Genomic DNA, 26,744 nt, shown 5'->3' on the forward strand with positions numbered 1-26,744 from the left:
TAAAGGTGTAGGACACAGAAGGAAAAAACCAAAACAAATACATATCGGTTACACACCGGAGAGTCACTACACAAAGAGGAAGGACAGCCCAGGAGGAATGTCCTTTGCTTATCTATATATCAGTTACAAAGAGATTTGTAATGATCTTGCGAAATGCAACACCTTGCTGTGTTCCAAGATGGACTCCCTAGCGAGTCACTCACGTCAGTGCCATTCATCTGCATATTTTAGTCACTCGCTGGACAAACAGAGTTACCATGGCAGCAGCCACAACACAAGGTATAAACTCTGCCCGTGCAACCCCGGGACTAGATCTTCTCTTTGGAGTCAATGGAGCTGGCGTGATTCACACCAGGTGAGGATCTTGGCCCAGGGACTATATGAACTGGTAGCAATCTCGGGGGAAATTTGCAAAGTAATTAGCAATTAGGTGCCTAACTCCCATTGGCCTTGTGTCTTTGCGAATTGCCTTATTTATTTAGAGGTTTTGCTGTGGCATTCTTCAGTGTAAATATCCAGGCACCCCAGAAACGTGAGGCCTCCTCAGATGCCCAGTTTCACTCTCCCCATTCTACAGAAGGGGAAAACTGAGGCATGGAGGCACTTGCCTGAGGTCACACAGTACCAAGATCTGTTGACTAGTCATGTGCCCTAATTAGATGACTCTCCTGCCTCACATGTGCTTCTCTGTTTATAAGCAGTCATACTGCACTGTTTATACAAACATTTTATGCTCTAACACCCTGGCATCCACCCATTGTGCAGGTGTATTATGCAGGACATATCTGGACTTGCACAATAATTGCCCATTATTTCAGATCAAGACTGGATGCTTTTCTGGAAGAGCCGCTTTAGCCAAAGACAAGTTCCTGGGCTCAACACGAGGGTAAATGGGTGAAATATAATGACCTGTGATATGCAAGAGGTCAGACTAAATGATGTAATGGTCACTTCTGGCCTTAAAAATCTATGAGTCTGTGGCCAGCGTACACCTCACAGATAGCCTGTGCCCACTTGCATGGTCAGTGTGTTATATATAATCCCACTCGGTGCTAAATCCAGAGAGGAGTGAGTGTGTTACAGGCCTTGATTCTGCTGATGGCTTGTTTAACTCAAGGTATAGCAGCCCGTGCTTTTAACTCTGGAGTGACATAATTTACACCGACATGAGTGTTAGCGTGCACAGTGCTCGGTCGGCTTCTCCTGCCCACATAGCTTCTGCCGCTGATTGAGATGGATTTTTTAATGCCGACGGAAGAGCTCTCTCCCGTTGGCATAGAGCATCTTCATCACGTGCGCTGCAGTGGCACAGTTGTACCGGTACCGCTGCAGCGCTGTATGCGTAGACATGGCCTAAGGTCGAAGACCCTGCATTTGTTAACCTCAGGATTAAGCATCTGCACTCATTTGTAATCCTAGGTTAGGAATTGTTGCACCCTGAGTCCCGTCCTGGGGCTGCAGCATCCAGCCTTATCCCAGACTTCCTAACACTCTCTCACAATGCGGCTGATCTAGTCTTTTGTTTATGGTGCAGTGTGGAAAAACTCAACCGTCCAGCGGACAAAGGAAGTCGGCTCGCGGGATACTTGTGCTGCTGGACTCTCGGAACGTAAGTCCAGTGGGCTGCGTCTACACTACAAAGCAATAAGGCTTGAAGCCTGGGTCCCGGCTTGTACTCTCCACCCCAGATCCAAGCCCTGGGTTAGCATAATCTGAGTGCAGAAGGAAGCGGGGTTAGGCTCGAGCCTGAGTTCAGATCCTGGGCTTCCCTTGCTGTGTAAACGCAGCCTGCGTCATTTGTTGTTGGGCTGTTTATTGTACACTGGGGTTGTGGTACTGCTGGAAGGGGAGTTGCTCATGGTAATTATATCGTTATTAGCTCCTATTCTCAGAATCCTTTGGGAAGGTTGTAGTTAATTATGAGTTTAGTCTTTTATTAAGGGACCCAGAAGCCTTCAGGCATGGGTGTAGGTATATTAAAATTCCTTCTGTATTGTTACTGCCCCCTTCTCACCCCACTTGTACAGCCTGATTTTCCATTGCCTTACATGGGCACCTTCGATCTGGTGCACATCACCCCTCCCTTTGCACAGCTGTAAATAGCATTACAAGGTGCAGAGCCGTGGATAATCAGACCCACGGGGCCAGATTCTTGCTTAGGAAATGAATTCAGCTAAACTGAATTAAAGCCACTTTAATTCTGAGTAAAATTGTCCACAAAGGAGTTTAATGTGCTTCTAAATATTCCACTTTATATTCACACCTGTAGTTAATTTGGGTCAACTTTCCTGAGTGTCCCCATGTAGACAAAGCCTAAGAATCTGCCGGAGATGGATGCCATTTTGTGCATAGCTCCACTGCAGCCTCTTGCAGAGGCAAACACACTGTGCTCTCTCCCACATACTTTACTTCAATCTCTTCTTTATTGTTTTCTCTTACTCTAAAATAGAAGACATCCCTATGGAAAGTGGAGGGTTTGCTCAAAACATAACCAGAATCCTGGCCATATAGATGGGATCTAAAAGATGGCAAATGAGAAAGAACAAACAAAGTTTCCAGGAGAGAGCATGGTACGTGTGTTTCTCTTCTGTACCCATCTGCATCAGAACTGAATGCAGTTGCAAGTCCATAGGCAATCTACAAATCAAACACAAGAGAGGAAAGCTGCCACTGACGTGTACTTTGAATGAGGGAGCCAGGAAAACCCTCTTGTGTTCCCTGTTGTAGTCTGTAGTAGCTTTGAAGTCTGTGTGCAATGAGGGTGTGTTACATATTTACTCTGCAGAGCTTGGACTTGGTCAAGCTGTAGCAAGCCATGCTTTTTTTACCTCTGGAGGTCCCTGGTTCAATCCCGTGTGTGTTCTGGTCAGATCCAACTCCCCCTGAATTCAAAAGGGGTCAGTCCGTTGACTGGGTCAGGCCCTAAGTGACAAGGTGATATAATGCTGTTCTCTCCTTTCAATGATTCAGTCTTGGTGTACACGACTGCCAAGCTGTGAGATACAAGAGGCAAAGGGTGGAGGAGAAGGATGTGCCTATTTGAAGATGAATGAAGAGATGATGGAAGTGATCAAAACAAACAAGTTTCTCACTTGGTGGCGATTGTGGAGAATGTGTGGGTCAAAACAGCCCCCAACCTCCCTCCACCCCGGGCAGGCTTAACCTGCACAACCAGCCCTTCTGCAGGAATTTCTCAGTCATGCTGACATTGGCAGGGGTCATGTTACTGCAGAGCTTACTGCTTTACAGGCAGACCTGCCATGCAGTGCATGAGGGAGGGATCATGCCAGGGCTGAGCCCTGGCACCTCTAGACATGGCAGTTCATAGCCGCAGCACTGCTGGGCAAGCTGCATCAGTTATGAATATACAAAAAATTGCTTGAGTCCCGGTGCCTCTTTCGTTACAAATGAAGCACTAGATCTTTCGATCTGGGCCATTCTGGGAATGTCTAGCTGGCAGGTAAATGTTGATTTCACTGCACACACACCCACCGATGGAAATGTCTTTCCACGGATAATAATAAAAAATGAGAGAGAGGCAGAATAGCAAAAAATGCTGCTTGAGAACTTACTAAAGTTTGATTGCAGGCTATTTCCTTTGTATATTTTGACATGTGGCCTGGCACTCAGTGTGTCAACTGCTGTAAAGCTTTCACTTCTTCGAGCTCAGTGTCGACTGTCATTAAATAATTGTCGCCTGACACCCCCCCCCCCCCCCCCGCCACTGCCCGACCCTCCCATGATTTCCCTCAATTGTGAAAATTGAAATCAATAGAAATAAAAAAAAAAGCTTAAACCCCCTAATGCTGTGCAACCGTGAACATTTAAATGGATTTAAAAATGTTTAAATGTAAGAATTAATATTATCCATCGGAAATGATAAAAAAGAGAAATTGCATTTTGCCAAGCCTAAAAGTAAATCGATGCCGGGGTAGCTGGCTGAAATTCTATGGCTTGTATTATACAGGAGGTCAGACTATATGACCGAACCGTCCCTTCTGGCTGGAAAATCAAAAATCTAGGAATCTGTGGTACATAAAGCACTTGTTTGCATGATGAGAACCATCCTTAGCTCTATGTCCGTTTCCGCCCGACACGGTGTCTCTTTCCTGCCCTCCATTCTTGACATTAGCAGCCCAGGTTCACAGGAGGCTTAGATTCAGGGCTGCTTAATGCAGAGGGCTGTACTCCGACACTGGAGTGCAACTACAAATGAACTATGCAAGGACCTGCAGAAATGAGGCCGTATTGTACATGCCCATGTGTTTATACAAGGACTTTGTATTTACTGAGAGATTTGTCTTTTATGACTCATTCTATTTCTTTCTCTCTGTTTGCACAGCGGAGGGGTTGTTCTCAGCCCTGCGTTGGATGGGTGTTCTGACTCCTTGCAGGGAAAGATTAAGTTTGCAAACAGGCAACCTGAACCAGCACTGTGCAAATAACTGATTTTTCAGTTCAATGGTTGAACTGTAAAAAAATCAGAGGGGGGAGAGGAGGATCGTTTTGGATCGACCTGAATTGAACATGTTTTGAATTTTGGGGCGAACTGCAAAAGTTGAACATTTTTTGTTTCAGGTCAAATGACGTTGTTTCATTTGGAATGAATCTCTCCCCCCCCACACACACGCCTTTTAAAAGGTTATTTAAACAAACTTTAAATAAAACTCAAAGAAAAAATTCATTTTGAATCGAAAAGTCATAACTTTTTGTTTTGAAAAAGTTTAAATGAAACATTTTGAGCTTTTTCGGAAGTGTTTCCCCAGCTCTCTCCCAGAACTCCAACGCTTTCACTTACCAAAGGGAAGGTGTTTAACAGGTTCATATTGTGTTTTGTTGCAGAGCCAGTAAAGGTCATTCACATGGATTTGAAAGCATTCATTAGTCCAGCAGTTGCAAAACTATGCAGAGTTACCATGGTGTCCACAACAACAAAAAGAAACCTGGCTTCTAATCTGCTGGGACTGCCAAAGAAAATGTACGGAGCCAAATCCTGCGCTCACTTTCCCTAGCGTCAATCCAGAGTCAACTTCACTGATTTCAACTGCGTGAGTTATTTGGATGTAAATGAGAGTAGAAACGGGTTTTTCATAGACCCAATTCTTCTCCTTTGCTGATGTAAATCAGGATTAAGTCCACTGTAATAAATGGAGTTATGGGATAGAACTGGTGTAAGTGACATCTGAATCAGGGCCATTGGCTTCATGACAGTAACTCTGGATTTATACTTGTTTAATGGAGATCAAGATGATCTTTTAATGGGTCTGATTCCCTCCTGCCTTGCTCTTTATGTCATCCTTTTCAATCTGTGTAAACTGAATGTGAAACACGCCCAGATATGGTTGGCTGCATTTTATCCTCATTTTGCACCTGTGTAAATGATAATGCAAAGGAGCCAAAGCTGAAACTCAAACAGCTAAAATCCAGCACCAAGGTACTCTGCTAGCACGTGTTAACTAAATCCAACATAGCCTTGATCACTTGTGCAAGAAAAGGAAGCATCAGACCCAGCATGTGCCAGTCAGTAAAGCTCATGTCTATTTCCCCTCCCTGGTTAACAACGAATCCTCCTGGGAACAACTGGGATCCACTCCAGCCACCTCCCACTTTGCCCACATAGGAGCGGGCAACTATTTTGGATGTGATTTAGCAAGGACATGGTGCTCTCATTCCCTGCCCGTCCCCTACCACCCACCCTTGCCCTGCAGAAGAGCACAAGGGGTTAAATATGATTTTCAAATGACAGGGCTGGGCTTAAAGAGCCCAGAAGGGACATACCCCTTCGTGTTGCAGACATTCAGAAGCGGGGGAGGCTTTTAAAAATATTTTTACTTTGGGCCTCCTTCTGGGTGGGAGGCAGATGAATTATCCCGGGATCTGACCTTGCGTGTTCCCTCGCACAGAGTGTAAAATATGCATCTTCCGTCTCAAATGGCTTTTATTTCAGATCAAGGGAAAAAAGAGGAAAAGGAAAGAAGCCAGGCGACAACATAGCATTTCAGCTCTGTTAACAGGTGGCGGCTACTCTGAGTATCTCTGTATTAGTGTCCTTCCTCATTTCCCCTGCACTGTGTAGTGTAATTGGGATCTGCCACGTATAGGGATGGAGGGGGCGCAGGGTAAGAGGACGTGGCTGTAGATTTCTTGCTTTATGTTACTTTGTCTGGGCCTGATTCTAATTTCCACTAGGATTCCTTTCCCCCATTCTGGCTGTGTAAAGGGGATCCGCCCTGGCAGTGTAAAGGGGCATAGATTACCTTCGCACCCTTTTCAGGCCCCTGTGCAGAGTTGGAGCAGTGCAAAGGGGCTCAGTGTAAATGAGAATCAGGTCCAGTGGGTTTGAAATTACGGCCAAGGGAGCCGACAGCGAGGGACCGCTGCCCTGTATGTTTGCTCATGTGAGCCTAGAGGAGATAAAAATTAAACGCTGATGTCTTGAGGCTATAAAAGTTCTCTCCAAGCCACAAGGAAACAAAGGACGGTTCAGGCGGTACAAGTTCCCTTTGCCAGCAGCTGTGGGGAGTGATTCCAGTGATACTGTTTCATGATGGGTGCATTCCCCCACCCCTCCTCCCTCAGCAGGTTGAATGAGGTAGGCCAGCTGCCAGACACACCCAGCCCTCGGTAAAATGATCCTTTCTCTGCCCTCCAGCCAAGCCCAGATCCTCTAATGGATAAAAGGAGAGGAAGGTTCAGAGGGACTCACTTGCTCTCTCCTGATCTCCCCTCCAGCCGAGTTTGCCTGAGCTTTCTCAGGAAGGGAAGGACAGAAACCCAGTAGCCATGTCAAGGTCTGTAAGTTTCAGCTCTCGCTCCGCTGCTGGCCCAGGGGGGATTGGCCAGATGCGAATCAGCACCGTCTCCTCATCCCGTGGAGTGGGAGGGGGTGCTGGCTTTGGAAGGGCAGGTAGCTTTGGCAGCTCCAGTCTCTATAACCTAGGCTCTGGCAACAAGAGGATTTCCCTCGGCGGAGGAAGCGTCCGCTCTGGATATGGGCTCGGTGCTGGAGTCGGCGGTGGGTTCTCCCCTGCCGGCATCCAAGAGGTGACCATCAACCAGAGCCTCCTGACGCCCCTCAACCTGCAGATCGACCCCACCATCCAGAAGGTGCGGCAGGAGGAGAAGGAGCAGATCAAGGGCCTCAACAACAAGTTCGCCTCCTTCATTGACAAGGTGAGACGCAGCAACCGGTGACCATCCGTGGGATGCTTCTTAAAGAGAGGGCCTGATCCAAACCCCAGTGGAACCAATGGGAGGGGAAGGGTCCTGCTAATCTTCAGTGGGCTTTGGATCAGGCGCTAGAGCTCTAAAGAAGGATGGGGTAATTGCCTGCTAGTTCTTACTCATGTTGATTTCCACAACAATTTTTGCACTGATGAAGGCCTCCGTGCTCGTTCCCTGGGCCGTTCAGGGAACCCAGGCTTATGCTGTAAAAGAATCCCAGTCATTGCAGATGCCCCAAAGGTCAGCTCTGGGTCCAAATCCCACATTCAAGGTGCTGCTTGGAGCTGGGTCTTTGAGCTGCCCGGTTCTCAGGGCTTGGCGGACCTTCAGTGGAGCCACGCCCACTTAGCACGGCTGTTTTACACCAGCTGAGCGGCGGCTGGCCCATTTTCAAAATTTGGGCCAGAACTCCAGCTTGGGGTTTTTAAACTCCCTTGTAGGGGGATGGGTGTTCAGATCTTGACCTGTATGATCCAGTTACCCTTGAAATCATTGGGTCGATTCCTAGGGGAAGCAGAATTTGACTATCAATAAAAAGCTGCATTTTCATGGTGAATCAGTAGTAGGAAAAGTGGGGTGTTGTCTCCATTGAGAATCTCAAAACCTCTCCCTGAGGTGATCTGAATGGTTCATAGCCCCCCCCCCTTCCCCCCCTCCCCCCACAGACCTAACACAACATCTAAAAATCCTACAGCAAAAGCTCTTGCAGTGATCGAACGTTCTCCCAGTTGCATGCCAGTCTAGCCAGATCACTCATGAGGTTTGATTCCCCTCCTGGCTTGCAGGTCCGATTCCTGGAGCAGCAAAACAAAATGCTGGAGACCAAATGGAGTCTCCTGCAGGACCAAAAGACGGCCCGCAGCAATATCGCTCCCATGTTTGAAGCATACATCAACAATCTGAGGAGGCAGCTAGATGGGCTGGTGAATGACAAAGGGCGGCTGGAGGGCGAGCTGAAGAACATGCAGGATCTTGTTGAGGATTTCAAGAACAAGTAATGTATAATCTTATTGTCTAACGGTACGCTGAGCCCAGGAGAGTCATCTGGCATCTTTTAGGATCTTCGATGGGGGAATCTTTCTAAGGCAGGGGACTATGACCTAGTGGGTCAGACCATGCCAGCACAGTGATTGCTTTCTGTTGCCTGTACACACAGCTGGAAGCACACACAGCTCTGTAGAACCTATCTAATCTAAGGGACGTGGTTTGTATGCGCCCAGGCAATTTAGATGGCTCATTCGGAAGTTTCCCAGCCCTGTAGTCAGAGGCTGACCTTTGTCTGATTTATTAGAACAGGGAACGGAGGTACTTTCAGAAGGAAAGTCAGATAGATTGTCGCCAGGGAGAAAGATTTATTTGCAGAGATAATGTACTAAAGCCGGTCAAGAAACAGAATTCCCACCCCAGAGGAAATGCTGATGTTTCCGAATGTGTTGTGGTTCCGAATTGTAACGAAGTGGTGGAAATTTCTACTTTTTTTGTGAAATGGCAATTTCAAAACAGTTCTGTCGGAGAACATCAAAACGTTCTGTTTTGATAATGTCACACCATAATCAATCATATATATATCAGCTATGAAAGATGATAATACGTAGCTCTTATAGGTCACTTTTTATCAGTAGATCTCAATGCACTTTACAAAGCAGGTCAGTATCATTACTCCCATTTTACAGATGGGAAAACTGAGGCATAGGGCAGCGAAATGACTTGCCCAAGGTCATCCAACAGGCCAGTGGCAGGGGCAGGAATATAGCCAGTTGTCCCATGTCCCAGTCCCGAACGCTATCCAGTAGGCGACACTGCCTGTAGTGTAGGTCTCTATGATTCATAAGCTTACATACCTGTTGTTGAAATAGTCCCATGGAAACAATGGGGAAAAAAAGATGACTTGCAATCTCTAACAAAGGGCTTCTCTGTTTTAATCAAATCCCTTGGGAAAGTCCAACTCAAAGCACTCCTTACCCCTTTCACCACAGGCCACGCCCACATGAGGAAGGGATGTTTAAAGAAAAAAAAAAAAGAGTTGGGCAAACTGAAGCAAACAAGAACTGCAAATACTGCAGATAAATCCCTAAGAGAAAAGTCAATAACTGATCATTCCTTCCCAGGTGCAGCTGAGGGATGTGTAGATAAAACACAAAGAAGCAACCTCACTGTAGGGCTGTTGCATTATTTCCTGGCTAATGGATGTCCCTGTGGCCTTGATTTATTAATGTCTCATCCCTGGTGCAGTTCTCCACATCTGTGCAAGGAGGGGGTAAAAAAAAGCTTCCAATAGCTGGGCCAGGTCCTCAGCTGGCACAGATCAAAGTCATTGGAGGCATGCCAGTTTACACCGGCTACGGCCCTCATTTCGTAGCCTGGTGCACCAGGGCAAAGTGGATGTAAATGCCTGCACTGCTACAAAGGCAGTGGAGAATCAAGTACAATGCTCAGGCAGCTTGAAGGGGCCTTAAACTGAGTGCCCGTGTAGTTAATGTCCAGGCAGGACAGTGTGAAAAGGTCTAAGCGTAAATAAGAATCAGGCCCTAAGAATTTTGAAGCATGAAACTAACCACGATGGCTGTGATTCTTCTCGGACTCGTTCCAGTTTTACACCAGTAACCTCAGTGCAGTTGCTCCTGATTTACACCAGCACGTGTCAGATCGGGCTCAAGTCATATGTACTAAGTTCAGTGCCTGGACCGTGGGCCTGGCTCCATTGCATTGTGGGACCTGGCCTTGTGAACTTGGAGTTTCCAAGCCTGCACTTGAGCATTCACACTGCATTGTAAACTTGGGTCTCCCAGCTGTGCCAACGCGTTACATAGTCCTTCTGACTCGGGTCTGCGGCCTGAGCTGTGTCCACACTGCAAAATGACAGGGCTGGAGTCCTGGGAGCTGAGGGCCTGCTGACCCATGTCAGACTGATGTGTGTGTGTGGACGGAAGGGGCTTGACCTCAAACCTGCAAACTTATGTGCAGTGTAGACATACCTGCCTCACCCCAAATAAGGGTAGGTCCTGAGGAATTCCACTGTTCATTTATTTCATTCCCTGCTCTCTATACTGCAGGTTCTGTGCACACAGTATGACAATGTAAAGGTCAGATTATGCAGTGCAGTCAAGGATGCCAGATCCTCGCCTCCTGTAAATTGGTGCAGCCCCATTGGTTTCAATGGCGCCACATTGATTTACCCCCCCCCACGGAAGATCTGGCTCTGTCTGTGCAACGTTCTGCTGCAGGCAATATAAACGAGAACTGGCGCTTACAGGGCGCCTGTCAAACTCAAGGTACTGCAAAGCACTTTGGAAAGCAACAGGTTACATGCTAGCTGTGCAGCTGCTGTGTGAGCCAACAGAGCCGCTATTATGACCTCAACAATAGCAGCTCACAAGTAGCTACTTGGCTCTGCTCAAGTAGAATGAAAAGCACAGTCGCTGGGCTGGGGATTTTAGGGAGGAGAAGGCTCAATTTCAGGTATTCTAGGTTGCATTTTCCACTCTGCTGTGGGCTCACTTGGGCAAGAGACTTACCTGGACCTGCATTTCAGAGATGCTGGGGTCCAGCAGTGCCCGTTCACATCAGCGGGAGTTACCAGCGTTCTGAAAAATCAGGTTTTAGGATCCACAATCTCAGCTAGTATGAATTGGCTCCAATGAAAACTGGGGAGCTATGCAAAGGATCTGGCCCACTGATTCTAAAGATACGTCTTTTTGTTCTATGTTTGTACAGCGCCTAGCGCAATGGGGTCTTGTTCCATCGCCAGAACTCCTAGATGCTACCATCACATCAACAGCTAGAAATAATACTGCATAGCCGGAAACTGATGTACCCCGAATTAGAAAGCACTGGAAAATTTGAACTATAACCTCTCTATGACTCAGTTTTCCCTTGGTACAAGGGGAATAATTACACTTGCTTAGGTTTCTAGTGGTGTATTGAGGCTTAGTCAAGGGCTGCAAAATGCTTTGAAATCCCAGCATAAAGATGTGCCTAATAATAGTAGTGATAATGAAGAGGAAATGCTGCCAGACAAGTTCTCAGTCTGATGTCTGGATGAATTTGCTGGAACTGTTCACACCCCTTTTGCGCTTGTATTTGCTCTTGGTGGAGACCCTGGGGGAAAAATTGTGCCTATTTGCACCAGAAACCTGATTCCAAGAGTTACATTCATCCAAACAGGTACCTGAAACAATAGCAGGTGACCTGTGTGTCTAATCAAAGACAAATAACAGCATGGATTGCAAATACTAAACACTTGGAAGGAGCTGTTTGAGCAGACCGAGGGTCAGATCCTCAGCTGATGTAAATAGGAGTAGTTCTATCACTGATTTACACCCGGGTGTGAGTGTAGGGGCTCATGGGCTGGGAGTTCAGGCTGCTGGTGGGAAGCCATAAGAGAAGAATCAGATGAGGTAGGGGGCAAATCTATGAGACCCCCCCCCACACACACTTTAAATGGTGCACCACAGTCATTGAAGCAAATGATTTAAAACGACAAACACGTGGTGGGAAATCATATACTGATTGGAGATGAACAAGAGGCTAAATTGATCAGATAAGTTATTCACTGTGAATTTTTGGCTGGGCTCTCACTAGAGGTGGGTGGGAAATGGTTTTCCCATTCCATGAGAGCTTGAGATTTGTCTTCCCCCCCCATTCCCGAATCAGAACAAAAAGTCAAAATCTTGAACATTTTTTGTAAGACGATAATCTGAAAAAATATTCAGATTGGGCCAATTGAAGTGTTGTGTTTCAATGTCAACGTTTTAACCATTTTGTAAAAGTAAGTAAAATGAAGTAAAATTTCAAAACAAAACATCATTTTGAACTGAAAACTGAAACTTTGCGTTTCTAAAATGTTGAAGGGCCCTGTTTCTACAATTTCAAACACAACCCCTCCCCCCAACCCACATTTCTCAAATCGGGAGATTTATCCGAACCAACCCTGCCCCATGAACAGTTTCAGTTCTCACAAATTGGCATTTTTCACTGAGAAAATGTTTTGTTTGAAAATTCCTGCCCAGCATCAGCTCTATCTAATCTCACTTCCTTTCCTCCCAACAGGTATGAAGATGAAATCAACAAGCGCACGACAGCAGAGAATGAGTTTGTCGTGCTCAAAAAGGTGAGCAGCACAATCTTTGAATGAAATCGCAGAGGCTGATTTTCAAAGGGGCTGAGCAGCTGCAGCTCCCATTGACTTCAGCTGGAGTTTTGGGGTCTCAGCACCTCTCAGAATTAAGCCAGTAATTTAAACCAGGAAAATCTAATTGTTACTGGCCAGATTCTGATGGACTTAGGTCTTGTTTTCACAAGTGAAATAGGTGTGTTTTTAATTTGAGTTAGCTGATTGGCTCCCCCATAGTTTTTAACTTGGCCTGCTAACCCATGGAAATATCTGAACAGCTGCCTTGTTTTCACTAGGATTTGACCTCATATTAGTTATTTCATGTTAGTTAACAAGAAGTAAGGACACACCTGTTTTTGCAGTGAAGATGCACTCTTAGCAACAATGGGAGTAAGGTGCTTAAATACCTTTGAGGACCTGGGCCATACTCTATGGTTACTCATTGGGCCCACATCTCTGAGTTACACTAAGACCCACTTACACCACTCTGGTTGTGTAAAAGGGCTTTGAAGGGCTTGTGAATGCAACTGCTGCCCATTATCTGAATTTGTGCTGAAGTAGCACCTAAAAGCCCTGTTGCGCTAGGTGCTGTACAAACATGTAGTAAGAGAGACTCCCTGTCCCAAAGAACTGACCATCTAAATAGGAAAAGAGAGGAAAAGAATGGGATGGGGAAAATGACTTGCTCAAGGGCGTACAGCAAGATGGCCAGGAAGAGAACGCAGATCACTTGATACCCAGTGCAGTCCCCTAACTCCGGGACAATGCTGGTTCTTATGGAGCTGGTGCAAAACTATTCAGTGTACGGTATTAGAATCTGGCACCGTGATTTTTTGAACAGCTCGGCGGTACCTTTCTCTGTAAAGAATTAAGGCTCTCATTTTCAATTGAAAGGATGCCGGAGGCTTGGTCTACACTACAGCTTACTAAAGTATAACTTACATTGCTCAGGGGGGTGAATAAATCACCCACCGAGTGACCTAAATTAAACCGACCTACCCGTCAATGTGGACAGCGCCATGCTGGCAGGAGGTGGAGTTATTATGCCAACGGGCGAGCTCTCTCCCATCAGCATAAAGCGTCTTCACCAGACACGCTGTACAGCGGCGTGCCTAGTGTAAACCAGACCTGAATGGAGCTGACACCCAAATCCTTACCTGGGAACCTGAACAAACAGCCTGATTTTCAGAGACAATGAGCACCCGGGACTCCCATTGAAACCAGACATGGTCTCACAGTATCTCTGATTATTCTTCAGGATGTGGATGCTTCCTACATGAACAAGGTGGAGCTGGAGGCAAAGGTGGATGCCTTCACCGATGAGATCAACTTCCTGAGGGGTCTCTACGAAGCAGTAAGGACACTTCTGTCTAAATCATAACTACTATTAAGTAGACAGACTGATGTGATGGTGCATAACTCCGTCAGTGATTGCTCTTTCCAAGGAGATGCATGGAGATTAGTGCTATAGTATGTAAATATCATGGGTGGTTGGATGGATAGATCTTGATTCTTCTCTCCCTTAAACAAGGGAGAATCAGAAACAGCTTCCTGGAAGATAGAGTTATACTGATGTAAGGAGGAGAATCAGGTCCTATGCATATGGACAGGAGGGTCAGACTGTGAGGAACTGTTCAGTGATGCTCAAAAATGAAGTGCTAAACTTGGCCCCTGGTGTCATAAATTGCAGCCCATGGTCACCCTAGCAGCAGCATGAGGATCAAATGAAGTTTGCAGTCCCTGTGATCTCGTGCAATGATTTCTCATCATCTGTGATGAAAGACGCAAGAGCGGAAGTAGTACTCCAGTGATGTGAATTTAATTTTTGATTACATTTCTATTGGAGCTGGTTGGAAAATGGGGTGGGGTTCTGGGGAAAAATTTTGCATTTTAGGGAAAATATTTTGGCTAAAACTCAAAATATTTTGATTGTGAAATGCCACTGTGGTGCCTCATGGGAGTTGTACTTCAAATGCCTCATATTCTCCTCTTCTACAGACTAGAATCCCTGGTTGTACTACATCTCCCGTGATGCACCAAGGTCTTTCTTTGCGGTGGGGGGAAGGCAGTGTAGCACAATATTCACATGCATCATGGGAGATGAAGTTCAGCTGGGGACCCTCGTCTATACAGGAGAATGGGGGCACAAGGCATTTGAATTATCTATGAGGCACCACCATGGCATTTAATAATAAAAATATTTCAGTTTGCAGGCTTTCCATTTCCTGACAAAAAGTTGAAATCTTCCTTGGAAAGCAGACACGTCCCACAAACATTTTTTTGCTTAGTTGACTAATCCAATTTTCAATAGAAAAAAATGTCAAGGGAAAATTTTCAACCAGCCTTAATTTATATCCTTCTTAGGAGTTTTTCCCTGTGGGCCCTGGACAGTTGACAATGGAGCCCGTCCTGTGGTAATGTGTAGGGTCCCCCTTGGTTGATTGCAATATGTAAGGACAGCTCAAACCCCTGCTTAGCAAATCCAGCTCTTTGTTTTGTGTGAGCTTTGGATTTAAACAGATTTGAGGCCCGGGGATCCCAGGTTTCCTTCTGAAAGGTATTTACTGCAGAAGATGCAAGTGGTGCAAACTAATATTGATTTTCTTGTGGCAAAAGGAGTTAACTCAGTTCTGGTCATCATGCCAGAAGAATCCACCTGAGGTCTCTCTCCACTTCTCATTGGAAAGCCTCCAATAGCCTTTTCCATCAGGATCGGAATCCTCACAGTAATCGGCTGCTGCTCTGGGGTCATCCCTATGTCCCCCTGGGCCCTCTCTGCCCTAATCATTCTATCCTGTAGTCCCTTTTCTCCTGCCTCACTGGGGTCCCTGCCTTCCCCTTTGCTACCATGTCCTCTCATAAGAGGCCACTGCTTTTTAAATGGCCAACCCCCAGGCACCCAAAGCAAACCCTTTTCTTTGCCTTGTCAGCAGGCTTCCTTTTGGCCATCTCTTGCCCAGCCCCTCACTTGTGCTAGCCTTCATCTCACAGCTCAGCTACAGGCATCTCCTCCATAGGTGCCCCTGCTGACCACAGGCAAAACACACCCCTCCTTATCCTGTTCTCCTCACAGGAGGGGCTCTTGGGGGCTTTCTTTTCTTCCAGCTCTCCAGTAAGGTTTCTCTCCCCCATCCATCCTGGGAGGGTATAAGTGCCCGCTGCAAACAAAGGTTCAAACAAAGCTGCAAACAAACCGCAGGATGCGGTCCCATTGTTGCTTTGCCTCAAGTGTGTCCCTACTATAATCTTTCCCACTCCCCTTGTATATTGCCTAATACAGCCTTTCACAGTCCATCACCGTCTCTGAACCGCTCCTTGTATCAGGGGCAACCGTGTGCCTGGATTGTCCATCAAATTGTCCCGGGGTGTACTACTCACCACTGGTCTGGCGCCTCCTTCTGGTCACTCTGGGGATTAGCTCTGGAGATTGATGCCCCCTTTTGCACTTTGGACGCCGTCGCTCTGTCACTCCCTCGGGTCCGCTGCCCCTCTCTCAGCCCCAAGAACCGCAGCGTCCTCTTTGTGACTCAGCCCTCCAGCTAGGTCAATTCCCCCCCTTCCAGGGTAACAAAGTCTTTCATCTCCAGCAGTCCTAAGCATTCTTCCCATTCACTGTCTCAGTGCCACTGGCAACCACCCCCTACTCCGGGTTCCAGTCTGGGGACCCTCAGCTCAGCAGTTCTGGGCTTTCCTCTCTCAGCCCTCACTGCTCCTTCCCTGAAATGCTTCCTACCACACCTGGTTCCCCTGCTCTCTCTGGGTGTACCAGCTCCAAAACCCTCCTCTTACTGCCTAAGGACTGCCTGCTGCAGTCTTGCTCTGCTACCTGGCTTTATAGAGGCCCCGCCTGTTCCTGCACAGCTGGACCTGCTTCCAATTAGTTCCCTGCTCCCTGCCTCTTCCTCCAGGTGCAGCCTGTGGAGTTAATTGACCTGCCTGGCCACCTTAACCCCTTTCAGTCCTGTGTGGGGTGGTCACCCCATCCCAGCAGCTAGGGAGGGCTAGTAAGGGGAGCCCTCTCTGATTTAGCTCTCTCTGGCCCCTGACTTTAAACCTTGCTTGCTCAGATAGCAGCCAGCAGAGATAGTCAGCATTACATCCTGGGGTAAGAGTGTAGCATCCAGCCCCTAGCTTGGTCCTGATAGAACACTCGGGATCCAAACTTAGAATACATTTGGATGGGGCCCTTCACATCACAGCTGGGATCCTCTCTCTACAGTGGGGGCAAAGCACCTCGATCCCCTCAAACTTTGGATACAGGGGCTAGCTCCATCTCTGCTTTTTTTTCCTTTCTTTTTTCACTTTGCAGCATTGCGGTTGGGGAACCATAAAGGATCCGTTACGGTGGCAAGCAGCTACTATGTTGCGACTTGGATTTCCTCCTGGTTAATGATTTGTTTGACACCTTTTCTCTTATCTCCCTTCCTTTCCTTTGCTTTATTTTTCTGATCTTAATTGGTTTCTCAAAGTAATACCCTAGAACAGGGAGAGAGCTCAGGCAGCTGAGATAGAAAATAAGCCAACAGAGATTTTTTTTTATGTAACTTATAGGAACTTCGTGAGCTGCAGACACAGATCTCCGACACCTCTGTGGTCCTGACCATGGACAACAGCCGAAACCTGGACCTGGACAGCATCATTGCTGAGGTCAAAGCACAGTATGAGGAAATGGCCAACAAGAGCCGAATGGAGGCTGAGTCCTGGTACCAAACCAAGGTGAGCAAGGATGGAAGGAGGGGAGCTAGAAGCGTCTGCTATTCATATGTGTTTGGAGAGGCTAGTTTGTGAAGGGCCATTCTGAGCAATCAGCTAAGCAACTGGCTGCTGCTGATGACTGTCCTTTATGGAGATGTTGTTGTGTATCTCAGTTTGAGACGCTGCAGGCCACTGCTGGGAAACATGGGGATGACCTGCGCAACACCAAGAATGAGATCACGGAGATTAACCGCATGATCCACAGACTGCAGGCTGAAATTGACAACGTGAAGAACCAGGTGAGGATGTGGCTTTGCTTTTCCTGCTGCTTCTTCCAGAGAGATTTGAGTCATGACTGTAATAGAAATAAGCTTCAGAAATACTGTGGGAGGTCTTAATGTTAGTGCCTTTTAAAAGCACTCGGGGAAAGCTGCAGTTATGATGCCAGAAGATGAAGAGCTTGCTAGGGAAGGCAAAAGCAGCTTCCAGAAATTGGCGTCCCTCATTTATATTGGTCCCAGTTTCTGACACCTTGACTTCCTCTGGCCAGTCCTTTACTATGGGTGTAGTTCCACAGCAGTCATGCACAAGGCAGCATGGCCTAGTGAATAGAGCACTGTAGTAGGAGTTGGGAGATGTGGTTTCTATTCCTGGCTCTATGTCATGATGGGTCAGCAACAGTGAGGTCCTGCAGTGCATCGTGGAAGATGTAGTCCGACCGGAGAGTCCAGCGGAGGGCAACAAAAATGATGAAAGGGCTGGAGCACATGACTTATGAGGAGAGGCTGAGGGAACAAGGCTTGTTTAGTCTGCAAAAGAGAAGAATGAGGGGGGATTTGATAGCAGCCTTTAACTACCTAAAAGGGGGTTCCAGGGAGGATGGGGCTAGGCTGTTCTCGGTGGTGGCAGATGACAGAACAAGGAGCAATGGGCTCAAGTTGCAGTGGGGGAGGTCTAGGTTGGATATTAGGAAAAAGTTTTTCACTAGGAGGGTGGTGAAGCAGTGGAATGGGTTACCTAGGGAGGTGGTGGAATCTTTAGAGGTTTTTAAGCTGCGGCTTGACAAAGCCCTGGCTGGGATGGTTTAGCTGAGGTTAGTCCTGCTTTGAGCAGGGGGTTGGACTAGATGACCTCCTGAGGTCCCTTCCAACTCTAATATTCTATGATTCTATGGAGAGCTGGGCCCATAAAAAAGAAGATGGCAATGAGGTATGTAGAACTACAACTCCCATGAGGCACTGCAGCAGCACCAATTGACACACAGGTTAATAGCGAGACAAGGCGAGCCGCGAGTGTGGTAATATCTTTTATTGGACCAGCTTCTGTTGGTGGAGAGAGAGAGAAGCTTTCAAACTACACAGAGCTCTTCTTTAGATCTGGGAAAAGTACCTAAAATGTCACAGCTAAATACAAGACAGAACAGATTGCTTAGCCTAGGTAGTTAGCACATATTCTAAGGGATCATTCAAGGTGGATCCCATGAGAGGGGAAGGTCCGAACGTCTACCACGCAATTTTACAGCCCCACAGCCTGAGCCCCGCAAGTCCACGTCAGCTGACACGGGCCAGCCATGGGTGGTTAATTTCAGTGTAGACCTATCCATAGGAAGCAATCCTGCATGGGTTAGAGAGAGGGACGTGACATTCCAATTCATTGCCATCTCTGATCTTCTATGGTTCATCCATCTAACTTCTCCACTCCCTTTCTGTATCAGGGAAGAACCAGCTGTGCACATGATCAACTCATTCAGCCAGGCTGGGAGTTTTCTTCATTTCATCCTGTAGCTTTCATCAGTTCCTCAAAGGGATGTTTAAAACCATGTGAAGTTAATTGTTCAGTCATTGCCTAAGGGGCTTGGATATTTGCAGTGAATAACCAGAGTACACACAAAGCAGGAGATAAGCTTTTGTGAATCACTGAATGATATTTGTTTGGTTTCAGGGCAGGGTGGCTAGAACACATATTCACAAGTCAATATTGTAATGTGATCCAGTAAGGCTGCTTTTGAATAATGAATGGGAGTTTAAAAGTCGTATGTTCAACACTAAGCCCTTTCAACCAACATTTGTGCTATTCTACAGACGTGTGTAATACTGATACAGTAAAGGGTGCATTAGAAATACAATCGACTGATAGATAGGCAGGCTATGTGCTGCACTGGGAGTTTTTTGTCATCCTCTGGAAGTTCATGAATTGCTTATTGCCCAACTATCATGGATGGACCCAGGTCTGATCTGGAATGGCAACTCCAGCTGGAGTGACTTCTGAGCAGAAGTCAATTAACTCATCTTCTAATTAGACATCTAAATATTCTCATTAAGTGCTCCAATGGTGTCTTGATACCATGATAATGGGTGTATTAGGAATCCATAGATAGATAGATAGTCCATCTCTCTCTCTGATTAAAGGTGTTGTGAATAGATAGATAGATAGATGGATAGGTCTATATCTTTGTCTGTCTGTCCATCCAGTACAAAGATGGATGGATGGATGGGTACCATAGATGTCACAAATGGTTGACTTGAATGGGTACCATAGATGTCACAGATGGTTGACTGGATGGGTACCATAGATGTCACAGACAGATAGTAGAACAGACATGCCACAGCCAAAGGCTGAAACAGGCCCTGAAGTCCTGTGTTGTGCACTTGTAGCGTGCCAAGCTGGAGGCAGCCATTGCTGAGGCGGAGGAACGTGGCGACCTGGCCATCAAAGATGCCAAGGCAAAACTGGAGGAGCTGGAGGCTGCCCTGAATAAAGCCAAGCAGGACATGGCACGGCAGCTGCGGGAGTACCAGGAGCTGATGAACGTCAAGCTGGCGCTGGATATCGAGATCGCCACCTACAGGAAGCTGCTGGAGGGAGAGGAGAACAGGTGGGTGCAATATACATGCCTAAAATCATTGGACCAGATCATCAGAGCTAGGCCAATGTACATCAGCAGAGGACCTGGCCCATGATGTGTAAAGGATGCAACATTGTTTCTAGACAGAAGGACCCATTTCTCCTTTGTCCTACACTGTGTACAGCTGTTTACGCCTGTCCAAAGAGGGCGTGTAATGCTCCCAGGTCAGAATGGTGGCATTTCACATCTGCTTTGCACATGGGGGTGAATGGTGACGAGAGGAAGGCAGTGAGGAATCAGGAATTTCCCACGAGACATCATTTGCTGGGGTTCAATCCTACTTCCTTGGAAGTCCATAAAGTTTTACCAGTGTTTTAACTGGAGCAGGATTCAGGGCTTTAAAACTAGTCTGTAAAGGTGAAAGATGAGACCTATAGGGCCTGATCCTGAGAGATATGGAACAGCGGCAATAACCATAAGTGGGAGGGGCAAATTCTCAGCTCCTCTCTGGATTGGGGCATTACCGCAAAGGTGGGTCTGTCAAATGGGGATATTCATGGGGATGGGAGGGAGGAAAGGTAATCCCAGAGGCAGGGAAAAGCAAATGAACCGTATCAGCCCCACTTGAGTCCAGAACAGGTGTAACGGTCCTGCTGTGCTTCTATTGACGCCACGGGCAAAAGTCCCATTTACAGCTGATTTTTTTTTCTCTCTGAAAAGTTCTTTTTTCTCCAGTTCTGACAACATATCCTTTGAACTATATCATTTTTTAAAAATGAAATTTGTTCCATTTTCTATCGCAGAAAAAAAAAATCAGTTTAAACAGCTTTTGGGTCGTGGAAAAAAAATTCTCTCTTTTTTTCTTATCCAAAATCCAAAAACATTTTGACCCAAGTGACATTTTCCATGGAAACAGCCATTCGGCCCCAAAAGCTGTTTTCCATGAAAAATAACACATGGTGATGGAAAATTTCCAACCCAATGTACCCCCATGAACGCCTGTCGGAGTAGAATGTGCCATTAACAATGCATGTTCTGAAGGACTAGCGCGTGTTAGTTGTTTAGTAATGGACAAAGTACCTGATGACACAGCTGTCTCATATTAATTATTTATAATAGCAATAGTAATGCATTTCCATTTTGCTAGTCTTCAAAGGCAAAAAGCCTCTGGGTACCATGTATGATGAGAAGACTAATCATTCTTTTTCTTCTTTGCCTTTGTTTTCCTCCCCCCAACAGGTTGTCAGGGGATGGAGTTGGGAACGTCAGCGTCTGTGAGTTGACTTTACAATTAATTCCTTCTCTAAAGAGGTTTAAAAATTTGCCAGGGGAATCTGCGATTCAAAGTTTATAGGCTGTGTATTTTATTTTATCCCTATAGAAAATGAATGACCATTAAACCTGTAGTATCCTATAGGCCTTTCTCTATAAAGCATATCCTCAAAACATATAGAACCCGAGTCTCATCTACGCGGCTATAAGCTAGGGGTGTGATTCCCAGCTTGCTTAGACATACTCACACTAGCTCTCATCTAGTAGGGTAGCCATGGTAATATGGACAACGGCAACACTGGCACAGGCGAACACAGGCAAACCCACCTGAACCCTGCTGCCTCTGCTCCCACACAGTGTGTTAGCTCAGATGAGAGCTAACCCGAGTATGTCTGTAGGAGCTGAGAATCACAGCCCTAGCACGTAGTGTAGACGTAGCCTATTTACATTGTTCCGGCAGTGTAAAGGGGTAAAAATTAGTTCCACTGACTGTAAGACTTTTTTACGGTGCCAGGCTGGTGTATAACTACCTTAGGCAGTGTTTGTATCAGTACAACTATTTTAGTGGGGAGGGGAGGGGGTGTCATTTTTGACAGCCATGGTTAGATTAGTACAAACTAGTGTATGCCAATATCAAGATGCCTTATACCAGCATAGTTTATTCCCTTTCTTTTATGGGTATACGCTATACCGGTGTAAGCACTGTTATGCCCACATAACTGCATCCTCACTAGGCAGGCTGCACCACTTTCAGTATGGGGTATAGTTCAGATGGTATAGCTTTTGTGTATAGGCAAGTGAAAATAAGAATTAGGCTCCTGGAAATTAATAGTGAATGAGAGGATTTCTCTAGCTTATTTTTAGAATGATCCTATAGGATTCCCTAGCAGGGTTATGATTCTCTAATAAATTCTTTGGGAAGGTGCTAAAGGATGGTTTGAAAATGATATAGACCAGAGGGTCAGTCTTTATACTGAGGTTCCATCCGTAAATGGTTTACAAAGCATTAACAAATGGTTAATAGATGATTTAATAAATGGCTAATCAGTAGTTTCAAATTCTTATTGATTCCATAAGATCAATAGGTTGCTCATAATCATCTGTAACGCCTGTGCATTTATAATTCTTTATGACACACACCACTCTGGACTGTGACGTTCTTCTGACAGCTATTAATCATTTATATAATTCTTTATAAACGGCAACTTCATATGGAAGTTTGCATGAAAATCAGATTTGATAGGACTTTCCCATAAGGATTATTTATTTATGTATTTATTTATTTTGCATAGTCTAGTCCCAGCAAATCACTTAAACCCATGCTTAAATTTAAGCACATCAATAATCCCACTGAAGTCAATAGGGCTGTTGGTATCGTGAGGTGGAACTCCACTGATTTTGATGGGGCAGTTTACTCATCCATCAGATATTCTGTAAGTGCAGTGTTAGCACTGGGGAGGATCAAACATTTTCTGATGGAACACTTTTCCATCAGCAAATGCCATGTTGCTGAAATCAAAACATTTGGCAGCAACATGTCGATTTCAATGAAGTTTCATTCAAAAAATCTGATCGGTGTGTTCCAATTTTAAATTAATTTTCATTTAATTTTTTTTTATCTGACAAAATGTAATTTCATTATTTTGAAAAAGCCAAATGTGGAAGGAAATGTTTTGATCCATTGGAAACCATTTACAAAAAAATTTAAAAATATTTTTTTAATTTTTTGTTTTCGTTCTATTCTGGAGCAGAAATTATTATTTTTTCGAATCATGGAATTTCCTGTGAAAAGGAAAACCCAGTTCTCACACAGCTCCAGTTAGCACCAACATTTGCACAATTTGCCGTGCGATGGCCACCATAGGCCCTGATGCTGCAGTGAGATACAAAACTAGTGCAGACTCCTGCTTCCTTACGGGAGTCCCGCTGTTAATGGAGAATACATGGGTACAGGGGTGGGTCATCTTAATGCAGGACTGGGGCCTAAGTTGCCAGGTCGTGCTCCTGTTCCCATGACCCGATCTGGGGCTGATTCTCCATTATTCTGCACCTTGTGTTGTGCTTTACACCAGTGGAAAACGAGTGCAAAGTGCATGCAAAAGGGCTGCTTTGTACACTTCGCAGTCTCTCTGCACTGGCGTGAATCATGACCCAAGGAGCAGAGCGACGGAGAATCAGGCCCTCTGTGCACCAGCTGGGCCCAATTGCAATTGCACTGTGCTCTCCTGTCTTCAGTGGATCTGCCAACCAGGGCATTTACAATGGTTTTGTTTTTGCACCCTAGCTGTGGTCAATTCTAGTGCTGGGGGCGGATACGGCTTTGGAGGAGGAATCGGCTTGGGAAGCGGAATGGGCAGCGGAGGACTCTCCTTTTCCTCCGGAGGCAGCCCTGGTGGCATGAAAGCCTACACTATGACAACGACCTCCTCCAGCAGAAGAAGCACCAGGAACTAAGTCCCAGAAGCCAAGCTCATCACTGCCTGAATAGAAGTAAAAAATACAAATAAATTGCGTAGAAAGAAAGAAAGGTTTTACTGTTTCCTGACAGCCAAACTGGCTGCAAAATCTTGCAGTGATGAATGAAATGCCAATGACACCTCACAGGACATGACCCCACCTCAGACAACCTAGGGTTTGACCCTGCCCCACTGAGCTTTGCCACCAATAGCAGGATCAAGCCTCTAGGGTGAAATTCACTCCTGTGTAGTGGACAGAATAATGCCTACATATGACTTAAGTCCCACTATCGCCCTTGGACTGGCTCTCTGCATGAAGGTGAATTTCACCTTCATGCAAAGGCAAAACCATCTGAACATCAAGTTTTTCTAAATTTCTGCTGGGATTTTTCAAATGAGCCCAAGTGAATGAGGTGCTGAACTCCTATTGAATAGGATCTGGGCATCTAAATCCCTTAGGCTGTTTTGAAAACCCCAGCTCTTTATTAGAAATCCAAAAATAGTCCTTTTTTGTTTTAAAAAAAATTGGATAAAATTCCATGGATTTTTTCCTTGCTTTCTTTCTTTTTGCTGGGAAATGGGGTCCATTTCTGAGCAGAAATTAAATGCAACCAAACTTTTATGACTGAAGGCGATTTCTAACAGAAAAAAAAAATGCAGACAGATTTAAATTCGGCTTTTTAGACTGCAGAAATTCATACACACACAGTGAAGTTCAAGGGGCATAAAATTGCGCAAAATTAAATATCCGAATAATTACTTTAAATGTTGCAGTACGTCCCTCAGCCTTGGACATCTCTTCTGGAGATCCTTTTTTAAATCTGATACATTGTATCGAAAATAAATAGTTTCCCTTTATTTTCACCATAATACGTGGTGCCATGGCGCATAAGAATTTACTCTGTTATTTCAGTACAAACTGCACTGACAATCTTCTTTTAAAAGTGTCTGGCGGGCGGGAATTCATTAGTTTCACCACAAAATGTAAGAAACAAAGCAATACAGTTACTACATTTTTCTCTCACTTAAACTGATGCAAATCAGGAGTGAGTCCATTAAAGCCAGAAGAGTTGTATAGACGTAATAGTGAGGGGAGAATCAAGCCCAAAGAATTTATCGATGGTAGGAATATTTAGGGAACCTTTTGCATCTTGTATTGTCATTTCTATGTGTGCAATGTACTGTCAAATCAGACAGGTGACATTTGGCACTGCAATTTCTTTGCTTAAGTGTAAATGATAACACAAGTCGCTGAGGAGTGGAACACTGGAATCTTACACTGTACACCTTTAATATCACACGCAGTGGACAATGGACCAGCTATGCTTCTGGTGTAAATCAGTATAGCTCTCTTGGCTTCAGTGGTGTGATATGAATTTATACCAGCTGAAATTCTGGTCCAAGGAGGACTTCAAGGTCCTCTGTCACACACAGTGCATGTCTATTGACTTCAGCAGAGTGATGCTAGATTTTCCTAAATCTAACTGAATTCATGCTAATCCAGAGCACCAGCTAGTGTAAACGGATATAGCTTTATTAACATCAGAGAAGCTGTACTATTTACTCCAGCTGCAGATCTGCCACTAAAACTGTGGTTGCCAATGCTGTCGATCTCAAATGCAGACATTTTCACGCTCTGCCTGTTTGATTACTGAAGCAGCTCTGTAGTCTGTACAGCCTCATCTTCCCAGTTCTTTTATGGTTTTGCTACAACACGTATGATGTCATTTGGGCTGGAGGGCTTTGTGACGGTAGTGTAAGAAAGAATGAATAAAGAGCTTACTGGCTGGGGATTGTAATAAAGAACGAAGAGCTGCTTGATTATCCTTGGTAGTGGATTGCATAAAATAGCCGGACTGCCACTAGAAATTGCTCCATTATCTTTGTTACTATGTTTATTCTGTCTTTGGGTTCAGATGTTTAATATAGGGCCGGTATGCATCTCATCGACACCAGTGCAATTCCAGAATGCCTACACCAAAGTGCTAGAAGGTTTTAAAAAACTGTACCTGAGGAAGGTCAGAATTATTTCCTTGATTCTGAGGTCACTGCCAGACCTAAGGAAGATCATGCTCTGTTGCTATTTAAGGGGGTGGAAGGGAAGTATGATAGAGGACTATAAAATCATAAATGGTGTGGAAAAAGTGAGTAGCGAAGTGTTATTTGCCCTTTCCCACAATACAAAAACTTGGGATCACCCAATGAAATTACTAGGCAGCAGGTTTATTACAAAACAAGAGTGAGTATTTTTTTCACACAACGTACAATTAACCTGTGGAACTCATTGCTATGGGATGCTGTGATGGCCAAAAGTGTAACTGGGTTCAACAAAGAACTAAAGAAGTTAATGAAGGATCAGTCAAGATTAGCCAAGATGGTCAGGGATGTAAATCCCATGCTCAGAGCAATCCTAAACCTCTGACTGCCAGAACCTGGGAGGGAAAGAAGAAAGAGATGGATCTCTCCACAAGTACCCAGTTCTGTACCCTCCCCTCCCCTCCCCTCCCACCCCGCCCCCCGAAGCTCTGGTATTGATCACTGTTGGAGACAGGATACGGAGAGGAGGCTGCCCCAGGCTGCCCCAGTATGGCAATCCTTATGTTCTTATTCCATTACAATAGCTAGTTATGCCGGCCAGGATAGGTCTTTTAGCTTACATGTGCCATGGAAGTAGCTAATTACCCACATTCACATTTTGTTGTTGTTGTGACTGGACTAGAGAAAAATAAAAGCCCTGCACAGAATTTTGTGTTGCATTCTCAGCTGTATCTTCTCTGCAGCGTAGCTGCGGTTGAAATTTCCTAAGTTTCTGGTATAGGTTTGTGTGTCATTTGCCTTTAATAAAGTTAACCCATTGTATTCATTTGCAATCACAGCTGGTTTTCTTGCCTGTGGAATTTGGCTCACTGAAGGTGGGGACAGGAGACCCTGGGAGCTTCTAAACACGTTGTGTCTTTTAATCTATTTGGGCTGCCTTTATAGCGTCCTTGTCTGTGCAGTATTAGAACCTTGGATTCCCATTCACTGACAAGGGAAGACCATGTGGTGTAGTGGCTAGAGCACTAGACTGGGACTCAGGAGATGTAGGTGCTATTATCACCTCTAACACTGGCCAGCTGGCAAGTCACTTCACATCAGT

General features: G+C 45.5%; 1 protein-coding gene across 4 annotated transcripts; it reads left to right on the forward strand.

The window, feature by feature from the left end:
• The first annotated feature begins 283 nt into the window (after positions 1-283).
• Positions 284-26,456, forward strand: KRT7 (keratin 7). 4 transcript variants are annotated; one of them, XM_067529774.1, is made up of 13 exons: positions 284-355; positions 1,535-1,609; positions 2,450-2,570; positions 4,843-5,048; positions 5,948-7,173; positions 8,010-8,218; positions 12,274-12,334; positions 13,596-13,691; positions 16,889-17,053; positions 17,206-17,331; positions 19,687-19,907; positions 21,117-21,151; positions 23,434-26,456. In XM_067529774.1, the coding sequence occupies exons 5-13, from the start codon at positions 6,784-6,786 to the stop codon at positions 23,601-23,603; spliced, it is 1,473 nt and encodes a 490-aa protein (XP_067385875.1). In that variant the 5' UTR covers positions 284-355; positions 1,535-1,609; positions 2,450-2,570; positions 4,843-5,048; positions 5,948-6,783; the 3' UTR covers positions 23,604-26,456. The 4 variants fall into 4 exon arrangements, with proteins under 4 accessions (XP_067385875.1, XP_067385874.1, XP_067385877.1 ...); XM_067529773.1 differs by having other exon boundaries at positions 4,843-7,173; XM_067529775.1 differs by lacking the exon at positions 284-355 and adding an exon at positions 702-886 and having other exon boundaries at positions 4,843-7,173.
• The last annotated feature ends 288 nt before the right edge of the window (positions 26,457-26,744 follow it).

This window comes from Emydura macquarii, unplaced genomic scaffold (assembly GCF_026122565.2).
Source record: "Emydura macquarii macquarii isolate MOO-44397 ecotype Brisbane River unplaced genomic scaffold, CSIRO-AGI_Emac_v2 contig_2994, whole genome shotgun sequence".
NCBI classification, from domain to species: Eukaryota; Metazoa; Chordata; order Testudines; family Chelidae; genus Emydura; species Emydura macquarii.

Excerpts from the sequence above, each read along its gene's own strand:
- KRT7 (XM_067529773.1), top strand. The coding sequence starts at position 6,784 with ATGTCAAGGTCTGTAAGTTTCAGCTCTCGCTCCGCTGCTGGCCCAGGG. Across the intron at positions 12,335-13,595 it reads AGTTTGTCGTGCTCAAAAAG|GATGTGGATGCTTCCTACAT; the intron begins GTGAGCAGCACA and ends ATTATTCTTCAG. Across the intron at positions 19,908-21,116 it reads CTGGAGGGAGAGGAGAACAG|GTTGTCAGGGGATGGAGTTG; the intron begins GTGGGTGCAATA and ends TCCCCCCAACAG.